We start from the raw sequence: 12284 nt of genomic DNA on the forward strand, positions 1-12284 counted from the left end.
TGACGAAATTGTCGTAAATACTTTTTTATATGCGCAAATTGAGAACCAAACTCTCCGCTCCCCTGTTCCTTCGCACTACAGTATGACAAGAAAGTCTCGCGATGCTTCGACTTGACTGTTGTCATTGTTACGTTGCTAAGGTTTCCATAACAACAGGGGACAAACATGGCGAGAAAGAAACCGGCTAAAGACAAATCTGAAAAGGAAGCTGAAGAGTCTGCGCCAATACAAGCAGGTCGAGCATTTAGAATAGAATAGAATAGAATAGAATAGAATAGAATAGAATAGGATAGATAGATAGATAGATAGATAGATAGATAGATAGATAGATAGATAGATAGATAGATAGATAGATAGATAGATAGATAGATAATTATTTAAATACTATTAATTATTATTTGAATACAATGTTATCAATTTTATTCCAAACGAAATCTCTGGTCTGTTGTGTCACAGGAGCAACTTCAGTTGAAACACCAGCCACTCGAACCTTTGGTAAGTACGATTCAGAGAAACTCATTCTCTCCATGAGTACTTTTGTGTCAAAGGGTCTGAAAGTATGCTTTAATAATAATAATACTACCATGTCTCTCAGATGACTATGAGTGTTCTGGCAATGTGATGACTGACTTTTCTGGCCTCTGTGCCCTTTTGGATATGAAGAATATCCCAATTCTCAAGACCAAATCCAGCACGGCCACCCAAGAACACACCACAGGTAAGCACAAGTATCACATTATAAAGATGAGCGTGGTAAATACAGAAGAGCCACTATGTATTTTATTTACATGTACTGTACATTTCAAATGGCACATCTATGCCTAGGCACCCAAAATGAACAATTAACACCATTAACACTTTAGCAAAAATATTAACGATTAATTTATCTGCAAACAATTGAAGAAACGTATCCCAATGTGAAATTGCAAAAAGAAGGTAAAGTGCCCTCGTACCGTACCTCAGTACTACAGCTTCGTCAAATGTTTCAGCCAGTCTGTTACTGCCTGTACGCGGTTCAAAAACTGTATCTGATTCACAGGTGGCAGGCAATCCCACAAAAAACCTGTGCACGATGCCTTCAAGCCACAACTTCAAGTGGAGCTGGAGAATGGAGACCCTTTCTCTACATCAAGCATAAAGATCTTTGGTAAGGAATGATGCTCATCACGCACACTCAACAACTTCCTCCTTCGGTAACCATCTAGGGACCCGTCCAATTTGTTTGAAATGGACGTCTTCGAAGATAATTTGCTTATCATCTTACTTGGGATGTACCCATTTCCCAAGTTTGTAATGACACAATGTAAAAGAAGAAAAAGTGAGATAGGCGTGAGAGAAGAGAAGCTAAAAAAACTCTTTTTTCTCGGCATGGTTGTTCACAGGATGGACAGTAGAAGAACCACTCCTCCGAGTACTGAGCAAGATGATTTCTTGCTCGTCTACACTTCAGAGCATTTAGTAAGTCATTCGAGTCTAGTCACAGAATCATAGTGTCATACTTCCAGCCAACATCTGTGCTAAATGGTCTATGGTTATGCAGTTTTTGGCAGGCCGGGTTGACGGATGCAATGGTTATCACCCTTGTAAATGCAGTATGTATGTGCATTAGCCTCAGGTGCGTGAAGATTACTCATTTTCAGTTTTTACCCTTCCCTGCTTTGCAAGTTAGTAATTAATACTCTGACATCATTGATTCAACCTTTTCTTTTTTAGAGTTATTACATTCGAGGGCAATCCTCTGGTAGATAGCAACCACCACCTTTTTGTCGAAGGAAGTTCGTGAGTACATACTCGTTAAAAATAGCCCTACATTTAACACACAGATGCCAAAAATACTATAATAGATTAAGCATACGTTTTGGTGTATTCCTTTGTTTTAAGGCTCACTCATTTGAACCTGCGAAACAACAGAATCGATGATGAGGGCGCACGTCTTTTTGGGGCGTGTCTCTCAACCAGCACATCTGCAAATTGGAACCTTATCTCACTCAACCTCTCCTTCAACCATATCGGTGATGTCGGTGCTGGGCATATCGCAAAAGTAATGAGCCAGAATCCTCCTCGATAAAACCGAAGGTGTTTTCTCATCCCATTTTGTCATCTCAGGGCCTTCGTTTCAATCGTACTTTGCTGTTCCTCTCACTGTCCAACAATTACATTGGAGACTCTGGAGCTACACAATTGGCCACGGTAGTGACGGACATGACATCACGTGTTCAAACAGTATTTACGCAAGTTGTTTGTACTCAAACGACTGTCTGAACTTAACAGATTTTTGGTGAGGTTGTCCTTACTCATGAAGAAGTTGTGCTGAGGAGAAAACTACTTTTGGAAAAAAGACATCCTGTAAGTCTTTTATTTTGAATACAGTAGAACCTCAGGGGTCATATATTCTTTGTGCCCCCATAAGTTTATCCCTAAAGATTGAAGGTTAGCGATGAAGGGGTAATTTGGGGATAATATTGCTACTTTGGCGCATTCTAAACGATTATTGACATTACTTTCCAGTCGTTAGCTGCAGTTGATGACCAGTCCTGCGTTGCCAAGATGTCCAGTGACCAACATCCATCTTTATCCAGTAGCGCTTCGATTAACTCCAATAAAGGGGAGAACAAGAATACTACCAAAAAACGGGTAGGATTAAAAAAAAAGAAGAAAAATTACAAACTGTATGAATGCACTGCTATCGTTTGTCATGTTTGTATGTTTGACAACAACGATGACATCATTTATTACAGGAATCATCGAAACCAGATGGGAAACGACCTCCAACCAAAGAACAAAAGTCTTTAAAGAAATGTAATAACTTCTATTTACTCACCTACTTCCGTTTTATTTATCCATCCAATTGTATTTGTACAATACGATACACTTTATATATTTAGCGTTGTCACAAAAGCTACAGCTGTAACAAAGCACTTTACAGAGTGTTTAACATTAAAAAAAAGCATAACGGACATGAATCAAGGTGGAAAATGGCTCTTGGCCAGGAAATGCAAGATAGAAGTTTTTGAATTTCCCAATTAACTCTTTCAGTGCCAAACGCTATTGGAAAAGGAAACCTTTAGACGGCCAGTATGACAGGAAGTGGGCGGTGCTCTGACCAATGTCGGATCAGTAAAAAATAAGTTGGCCACCTCTTCTATTTTGTACGTATAAGTGTGGCAAGGTTCTCAATTTCCATGTTTATCTCTGCATTGCATAGAATTTTTGCCTGTTTATTACATACAGCGGACTAAAAGGTTCGATCCCCATTCATTGTTTTTAATGCTACACAATATTATTATTCGGGTCAGATTCAACCTCATTTTGGGCCAAAATCGGCCCACGGGCCGTATGTTTGACACCACTGTGAGCAACTGTTTTCATCAGCGCCTCAGAGATGTCAAGATTATAGCGTGCGTGACGTCACGGTCACAACGAGCCAAGCTTGAAAGTAAACAAGCAACTGTTGCGTCTGTTGACGAGCAACGCACATACATGCAAAAAGAATGTACTGTACTTCTTATCCTCACTAGGCTCGCGGGTACGCTGGAGCCTATCCCAGCTGACTTCGCGAGAGGCGGGGTACGCCACGAAGTGGTCGGCAGCTGATTGCAGGGCACGTTTGAATTATTTCTTCATTGATTCCCAACAATGTTTCCTTTAATGTGTTGCAGCTGAAGGTCAAGACATGGAGGAAAAAATCCATGTTTATGATCAGGAGGTGAACATCATACAGTAGTTTGACAATTTAGTACATTCCATGAGTAGTCATCCAAACTGAGGTTGTTTGAAATAATGATATTAAATACACATTTCTGTACCTTCCTTACGCTCTAGCATAAAAAAACTGTGGAGATGGTGAGCCCCCTCCTGAGCGAATGCGTGCAGCAGAGGGACGGAGAACTCGTTCTGCCCGGAAACACAACTCTCACCTCCCTCAGCCTGGCAGGTTAGTAGATGGACGCAGTTGTTGGCACCCCTCTTAATGAAAGAACAACCCAACTCAAGTTTGGTCCTCAGAGATGATTTGCTGATCATCTTACTTGGGATGTTCTTTATCCAAGTGAGTGTTGTGCATTTTCACGTAGGAAACAGGATAACAGAGCTGTCACTACCTCAATTCCTGACATCCTTGCAGATGCAAGATGGAGGCAAAGGTCTTCTGCGTCTCTGTTTGCAGGTGGGATTTCAATGTATTATTTGTTATTAGATATGGGACGAGGCAAAGCCCACGAGACGAGTTGTCTCATAAAATTGAGCCCCCAAGAGATGAGACGTGATTTTTGCAAAATTTGTCATATCTAATCATTTTTAAAATTATTTCTTTTTTAGTTGTGTGCAAATGTAAATCTGAACGAAGAGCCAGGCTCGTTTTTCAGCTTCACCTGAGATCTAGTTTTTCTAAATCAACTGCAGTGTTTGTTTCTACCAGCAGAGGTCACTAGAGGTATTACAGAAGCATCCCAAAATGACGCCATTTTCCAATAAATTGCCCTAAATGGCCACAAATGACCCACAAAAGTGTCATTTAAGCATGACTAAAAATATGCATACATTATTTTTTAAGATTGAAGTCTGATCAGCTATTGAAAGCTTCTGTTTGGCGTTTGGTTGCAGTTCCATTCAGCTGTTTTTTCTGCTTTGCATCATTTTTAGTCTATGATGAAAGTTGACTTTTAGTGAACCTTACAGATGATCAAGTCATCATATGTGTTGAATTCCAGTTAAGCAGTAATGTCTAAATCTTTCTGGGTGGATAAATAAGAATTTCTGCTCTCTATCACACTTAGAGAAACAATTTTGCTACAGATTGTGAGGCCTACATGAAGATAAAAGAAGTGATGGCACTCAGAGACCCTCTGAACAAAAAAACTGAGGAGCAGCCTGAAGAAGAGGGTGAGGGTTTGCAATGTTTTGAAAGCTAAACTTAAAGACAAAAGATAAGCATGCTAGCTTTTAGCTTTTGTAAATAATGCAGTAAAATGAATCTCAATGCTCTCTGATTTTGAATTTCAATCAATTATTCTATTGAAATGGGTGTTTTCTATCGTTTATTTTCATCTGAGTTACAAACAAAGCTTGATGCTGCTTTTCTTCCACTTTTATGTATTAAGAAAGGCTTCTTGCACTCATTATAAGGATTTTTAAATGTGTCAAGTATTGGTATATTCTGATACTTAAGGCCATCATATTTTAGTCCGTTTATTGAAAACGACATCACAGTTGCTTAGTACTCATGACCCGGATAATTTACTGCTAATCTAACCAAGGATTCTGCTCTTTACCAGAAAATCCTGAGGCAGAAAGTTCAGCCGCCACTGTGTGACCTCACGCATAAGAGCTATTGATTCCTGCATCACGACAACAATGGAAAACATATCAGCAAATTCACCTCTGGATTGCTTTGAAAAAAATTGTTTAAATGCCGAATTAAGGCAAATCTGCAAGGAAGAGTGAGCCCGAATATCTCCTCAGAGATGTGGAAGATTCATTGCCAATTTAAGAAAACACTTGACTTTGGTTACTGCTGCTAAGAGTGGCCTTAACAGTTATTAGTTTTAAGGGCAATCTTTTTTTATTTTATTTTTTTACATTTCTCTCTTAATAATAATAATAATGATAATAATTATAAAACAACCGTAATTCCAATATTTTGTGTTAACTTGTGTTATTCAAATGTGAATTATGAAGGCGAACATTGACACTTTGTCGGACCAGTGTAATTTATCTTTTACAGCCACTAGAGGGCGACAGATTATTCTCTTTAAAAACGGAGCCGGAAACAGGTTACGGTACTGCACACTCGACTTCCAACGTTTCAAGGTTACGTCAATCAGTACAACATTTGCAATGACTAAATCACGCCATCCCATCATAAACCTTTAGAATACACGACTGTAATTTACAACTGCATTCTGGTTCAGTGCAGTGAATACATTTAGTTTTAATTTCATGAATATGAGATGGACTCAAATGGACTATTATTTGAAAATAAGCTCTGACCAAACGTTTTTTCCACTTTCCTGACCTCTTGGGGTTTACACCTCATACATGATGGACAAAAGTCCATCCGTCCACTTTCTTTACCGTTTATCATGTTCAAGGTCTCAGAGCGCTGGATCTTTTGCTGATCATATCATAGCACTTATCTTCTTTAGCGTCACGGGAGAGATGTTCCAGATGTCTTCAAGGTCGTTCTTGAGATGTCCTTAAGACACATGTGTCAAACTCAAGGCCCAGGGGCCAAATCTGGCCCCCTACATCGTTTATTGTGGCTTGCAAAATGCTAATTGTCACTAGGATTCTGATGAAAATACCAAAGTGTGAGTTTTTAGGGGCCACTAAAATTGTCCCCACAACGAGGAAGAGGTTCCCGCAAAGAAAGTAAAACTCGGGTCTTGGTCGCCACCTTGTAGCAAAAACCAAGGGTACATACTAGCTCATAAACCAAGGGTGTTAAACATATGGCCCGCGGGTCAGTTCTGACCCACAAACGGGGTTTAGTCCCGGCCGCAAGATGATTTTGTAAAGTAAATATGAGCTGTCTTTTTTTTTTTATTTATTGTTGTGGGGTTGACACCCCTGCTTTAAGACATTGTGAAACAGCCTCATCTAAAAACGCAGAACCACTTAAGATGGGCATAATACCAAAGTAAAAGTAGCAGACGAGTGGAATGTAAACCGAGCCCAGATCAGTGTTTAATTTATTAAACTCTACAACCCTTAAAACTTCATCGATATTGGTCCACAAAAAAATAACATAAAATGTCTTTTGGATCAAGAAGGGATCTGTTATCAAAAACAAATAACTCCATTATTAAAAAACAAGTGTCAGACCTGTTTTGAAAAAAGACATTTTTATTGACTCAATATTTATTTTGAAAGGATTTTTGCATGTTTGTTTGATTTAAAATCTGGAGTACCCCCTGGAGTTCCCCCAGTGTGACCGTATCTACTATCGCAAACCGTTACCATTTGAGAAGCACTGACCAAGTGGAGAATGCCGACCGTATCGAATTCTCCACCCAATCAGAGGCTGCAATGCATAACATCTTAAGTCCATCAACAAGTCCTTTTGAAACTCCTTTGGTGGATTGATTCCCATCGTTCTGTTTGCATCCATATTATGAAAGGCTAGTTTTTATTGTGAAGGGCCCCATTAGTTTCAGCTCGCTTGATGGAAGCAGGGCTGCAAAGCAGACAGACTTGAGAGTGGCTCCCTCCCCTAAACGTCAGATTGGTCGGGATGAGAAGAATTCAGTGTCGCGCATTGCGGAGGAGATGCAGGAGCGAACTCCGCGTCCTTCCCCGTCTGAAGGCGCCAATCGGATTTTACACCTTCGTTCTTGATGGCCGGGATCTTCTGGGTGGCGGATCTTCGGGAATTGGATTTTGCACCTTCGCTCTTTTGCGTGTTCAAAGTATGAGCGGGCTGCAGCGGGAACCCGGGAATACAGGCAAGTTTGCTCAAGTCGACTGTTGAATGTGACACTCGGGAGACGTTGCGTGAATCGGGCTCCATGCTGCTGCTGCAGCCGCCTTTTCTTTACGACAATGTTTAATTGATGTCAGTATGTGTTGAGGACTACAGCAGCGCACGCCGCCGCGCCAGTAAACATACTGCATGTCGTTTAGTTTGAAAAGGCGGCCGTGATTTGGCGCATTTTAGCACGCAACTTGCATTCTCCAAACCTCCCCCGGGTATGCTTTGCGTTTTTCCCCAACACCAATCTTCAACTGGTGGTTCCGCAGGAAAGATCCGACCAATGAGACGTTTGTATATCAAACGGGTGGCGTGCATGGGGGGTGGGGGGCATGCATAGTATTTAAAGATGTTAAAATGTTAAAAGACGGTAAGGCGTTAAAAAAGGCCATTTAAATTTTGAAGGCATTAAAACAACACACTGTGTATATATATATATATATATATATATATATATATATATATATAGTAAGCCCAACCCACCACCAGAATAACCAGGCCATGTTTGCCGCATCTGTATCAGCGTATTTAAAACATAAACCATAATTGAATATTGTGAAAATTGACAAATTTCCCACGCGACATATGAAATTATGACGTACCCGTGGTGTGTATGTTTATTTGGTACGTTCATGTTTTTCCAGCCAATTCTGGTTTTGCTGAGTAGGGGTGTTTGACCCTTATTGTTTTAGTTAGTCCGAACTCAGATTTTATTCAAGGCACGCAAAGTTCTTTGAAAGGTCTGTCATAGAGCAAAGTATCAGAATAATTTAATTTGAATAATATTCCAGATTGCTGCCTCCATGAGTCAAGATTTGAATGTCTCATTTGTGATTCTCACTGCAAACAGATGAGCGCTGTCCCCTTGCAGACTACGTGACAAATTCAAAACAAAGTAAATTCCTTGGAAAAACGAATTTACAGCGAGCGACGGCAGAATTGCCACTTCCACCCATCTTATAGACACTCTTTAAAAAGCACACAGAGACGAAGAAACATTCACACAGCCAATCACACCTAAGGACAACTTAGCATGTCCATGGTTGTGTTTTGTTATTTGTGTTATTCTAAGCGTTGATTTGCTTTGTGCTTCCAAAGGGATTTGACTGGGTATCACCTGGAGCAAAGCTCTGGAGTGACCCACACCATGAAGACTCAAAACACCAGAGGTGTTACATCATCATCTCCCTCCCGTCGACGAAAGCCTCGCTTTACCTTACGGGGCAGGAAGAAGAAGGACGGCGTGATTCGAGGCAAGCTTCGCCTGCGCTCCATAGCTGGGGCCTTCTTGGTGCTCGGGGTCGTCGTCGTCATGGTGGGCACCGCTTTGGCCGTGGCGGGGTACCGAATGTCACGTTTGTCCATTCTGGGAGCGGCGGAGGGCAATCATGTTTCGGAACCGCGGGGGAATTGGAGTCTGGGAGCTAAGGGCTTCCTGTCGTCAGTCAGCATGACCCACTGCGAACGGATGAAGCTCCTGGGTCCAGTCATCATGGGGGTGGGACTCTTCATCCTCATCTGCGCCAACACGGTCTTGTACGAGAACCGTGACAGGGAGACTCAGATGCTGCTGGCTCAGATGCGCAGCGTGATCTGCTCCGTGTCTGCCGCCGTGCCCTCGGCGGACCTGAAAGAAATGGCGGTAGCCAACTCCATGTCTAAACATCACTGGGTGAGCAGTTTGCCGGCCGCGCAACTCAACAGCTTCTGTCGGCAGCAGCTGGCAAGATCCGAACCCTTGTTGCGGACCAGACCTGGCAACAACCAGGGGGACGGCGTGGAAGGCGCCTACCAGCAAGTTGTCCTGCAGACACAGGCTCTTCACCATCAGGAATCCGTGCCTCCACCTTCAACCAGTTCCTCCTCCTGTAACTCCAGCCAGGAGGATTTCAACACACAGTTTGAAACTGACCTGAGCTTTAATACTCAACCCAACTCCCCGCTTGTGAAGCTCAATAACTGCCTAATGTCTGCCAGCTCCATGTCCACCCTGGGGGTGGACGACGTGGAGGTTCCTGCAACCCAGCCTCGACGCTGCCACAGTATGAGCTACAGGACTAAACCTTACATAGCTCAAGGCCCTTTGTCCAAGCAGCAAAAACTTCACCGAGAGGAAGGTGGCGCCAATCAACGAGGAACGAGAAGAGACCCTGTTTCACAAGTTTGCATTAACATTCCCGGGCAAGTTGTAGAGGCCACGGAAGAGCACACCCGCCAAAGCTGGCCCCGGCTTGACCTGGGTATTGGTAGACGGTACCTGAAGCTGGAGAACAAAGAGGACTCTGTGGACAAACTACTGGACCAGTTACAGCAGCAGTGTTCTCAGTGGGATAAGAGTTTTGGTTCGGGACCTTTCCAGTGATGAATACCTTGGGATACTTACAGATACCAAACCAACCAGGGAGTAATGATTTTGCACCGTTTGGAGCTCCGGGGTTTCCCTCCGGGGTGTCTGAAACTTGAGCCCGTTCGCAATTTTTAGCGAAAAATCAGTGCACACCTGATGCGTGGAACAGACCCTTTACTTTCGGTCATCCGGGAGCTAAGAACATTTTTTGAAAAAGATCAGGTTCACAGGAGATTGAGGACTGAAGGTTGTTTCACTGTGCAGTGCTATTCTGAACCAAACTACCTGTTTTCCTGGACCCATAAATTGTCACAACTATGTATGTCTAGAAATGGGACAAAGTTGTCAGTGGAGATCCCATTCTACAAATGCATGTCCATTTTGTACTGTAGAGCAAGTTACATCTTAAAACGTATGAAGAGAAGCGTCCATGTTGGTTTTATGTATAACAGGTTCACGCTAGTTAAGGAGCGATCCCGATTGAATACAACTTTGGTCTTTAATGGGCATGAATGCGCCTAAAAAATATTACACCAAAACGGAAAAAATTACACTATTACTATTTTACACACTCATTGTTTACCTAACCAAATATAGTCCATTGCGAAGTCAACAAGATTAAAACTGGTTTTCGTCCATTGATTTTAGATAAATAAAGAGATTTGTAAAGAAATAAACCAAAGAATAAGAATTTAGATATTGGTCAAAGATTTGGACACTTTTTTGCAAATGGGGCACACATAACTTCCACAAGAACACAATCTCTTCGTTAGCTTAATCGTGTCAATGGTCTTTGAACCAGAAGTGATTCATAGAACTCCCAAAGACACTGCTAAGGACGTCTGTTCCCGAATCATTATTTTGAAGGACAATCCCAGTCTTGAAAGTTTCACTGAATCTTTTTGCTTCCAGTAATTTAAATTTCATTTGTGAATTTCAATCGACTAAAATGTTTTTTTTTATTCACTACAATGTAAAACATTTTAGCTTACCACCAAGCAGTCCACTTCAGTTTTCTTCACTACAGAAAGATTTCCAAGGGTAAATACTACTACTAATAATAATGCCTACGTTTCCATCGTGAGCTGTGTTGATAGTGTTAAAAAAAGCTAAAAAATACTCCATAAACAGGGTGACCTATACCCTTTTCCCCCCAAACTAACTAATGTTATAATCCTGCAATATTGATCAATAATCAAGTCCAAAGATTTATAAAACGACAGCTGTTGTTTCCTGTCGACTATAATGCAAGATGAAGGACCTTGAAATCCTTGTTTTATTTATTTTTCAAATGTAACCGCAGTTAAACAATATTGTGCTGTCGACTAATGTTTGAAAAGGGAATTCGTTATAAAAAAAAAACTATATGTGCTATATTTATAACAGTAGATTTACCGTAATTACCGTATATATAATTACCGTAGATTTATCGTAAATTTTTGGATGATAAAATGCAGCAGATTATAAAGCTCATTACTGCACTTTAGGGACACGCTTACATTCGAAATCCATTCATAAGTTGAACCAGATTTCGATTTGTGAGAAATCTAAAAGACTTTGACTTATTGTCCAAAAAATACAGTACAAAGAGGTGACGCGTATACACTCGCAATCATATTCACAGACCTTCCGTTTCTCTTCATACTTTACATTGAACCGATATCCAGTCTGCACTCGAGTACCGCGCCCTCACATAAGTCCAGGATGCATGTTTTGGGACGATTAAGAACCGGATTGATCTGCTCGACGGTAAGATTTGTAGATAAGAGACCAAAGTTGTAATAAAGTAAAATCCCCCCTCCGATGTTTGTCTGTCGGTTGCTAAAGCAAAATTAGCTTGTCGCGAAAGCAAGGAAATTGCATCCCGCCCGTTTCATGCCGATTGTCTGTTAGTATTTATGAGGGGGGGGTGCTCCCACTCCTAAACGTACACACGCGCGCGCAAATATGCGTACCCCTTTCTGATCCAATAGATTGGATTGTGCGGACGAGGCAAAACAGCCCGGGCCAGATTTACTAGTGAGGTCATGATTGCGAAGGAGGGAGGAGAGTATGAATCACTGTCGGCGTAGCCTCAGACTCCCTCTCAACCTTAAATCCATGTGTAGAGGTGACCTCTCCATGTCTCTGTAGTTCTTCCTGTGTGTGATGCCTGTTGTGTGTTCTAAATGTATACCGAGCAATATTAGCGGTCTGACAGAAACAATCAATTGCTATGTCTTGCCCTTTGTCAAAACACTGCATTAAAAACCGTTGCCACGCCTCTCGTAAATACGAGGCTGAGCAAAAAACAAAAAACCAGCGCTGTTATCTCTTTCATTCGAGCAGTAAATTCGGCGGCACCCGGTTGTTGATGTATGCAGCAGGTAATCAACTCTTGAGGCCGCCTATTGACAAGCCCATTCTTCACTCTAAAGGAGCCCTCGGGTTTGCTTCTATTTTCTCAGGCAGCAAATATCCATCAGGGAT

General features: G+C 41.6%; 2 protein-coding genes across 4 annotated transcripts; both read left to right on the top strand.

Annotated features, from left to right (window-relative positions):
* The first annotated feature begins 139 nt into the window (after positions 1-139).
* On the top strand, positions 140-6688 carry lrrc71 (leucine rich repeat containing 71). 3 transcript variants are annotated; one of them, XM_088405626.1, is made up of 17 exons: positions 140-235; positions 457-495; positions 596-718; positions 1040-1147; positions 1383-1458; positions 1541-1615; positions 1714-1779; positions 1882-2041; positions 2107-2190; positions 2272-2346; positions 2509-2634; positions 2739-2799; positions 3519-3601; positions 3823-3934; positions 4074-4165; positions 4776-4881; positions 5274-6688. In XM_088405626.1, exons 1-17 carry the CDS (start codon positions 166-168, stop codon positions 5309-5311), a joined length of 1494 nt encoding a protein of 497 aa, XP_088261752.1. In that variant the 5' UTR covers positions 140-165; the 3' UTR covers positions 5312-6688. The 3 variants fall into 3 exon arrangements, with proteins under 3 accessions (XP_088261752.1, XP_088261753.1, XP_088261754.1); XM_088405627.1 differs by lacking the exon at positions 3519-3601 and adding an exon at positions 3660-3706; XM_088405628.1 differs by lacking the exons at positions 3519-3601; positions 5274-6688 and adding an exon at positions 3660-3706 and having other exon boundaries at positions 4776-4910.
* Positions 6689-7076: 388 nt separating this feature from the next.
* Positions 7077-12073, top strand: tmem200b (transmembrane protein 200B). Its single transcript, XM_088405629.1, has 2 exons — positions 7077-7442; positions 8567-12073. Exon 2 carries the CDS (start codon positions 8616-8618, stop codon positions 9828-9830), a length of 1215 nt encoding a protein of 404 aa, XP_088261755.1. The 5' UTR covers positions 7077-7442; positions 8567-8615; the 3' UTR covers positions 9831-12073.
* Positions 12074-12284: the final 211 nt, after the last annotated feature.

The sequence above is a fragment of the Hippichthys cyanospilos genome, chromosome 21 (assembly GCF_059441005.1).
Source record: "Hippichthys cyanospilos isolate Australia breed blue-spotted pipefish chromosome 21, RoL_Hcya_1.0, whole genome shotgun sequence".
Classification (NCBI taxonomy): Eukaryota; Metazoa; Chordata; class Actinopteri; order Syngnathiformes; family Syngnathidae; genus Hippichthys; species Hippichthys cyanospilos.

Bases quoted from the DNA above. Each gene is read 5' to 3' on its own strand.
- tmem200b (XM_088405629.1), top strand. From the start codon at position 8,616: ATGAAGACTCAAAACACCAGAGGTGTTACATCATCATCTCCCTCCCGT.
- lrrc71 (XM_088405626.1), top strand. From the start codon at position 166: ATGGCGAGAAAGAAACCGGCTAAAGACAAATCTGAAAAGGAAGCTGAA. The intron at 496-595 runs GTAAGTACGATT...CATGTCTCTCAG, and splicing joins ACCAGCCACTCGAACCTTTG to ATGACTATGAGTGTTCTGGC. The intron at 2,347-2,508 runs GTAAGTCTTTTA...ATTACTTTCCAG, and splicing joins TTTTGGAAAAAAGACATCCT to TCGTTAGCTGCAGTTGATGA.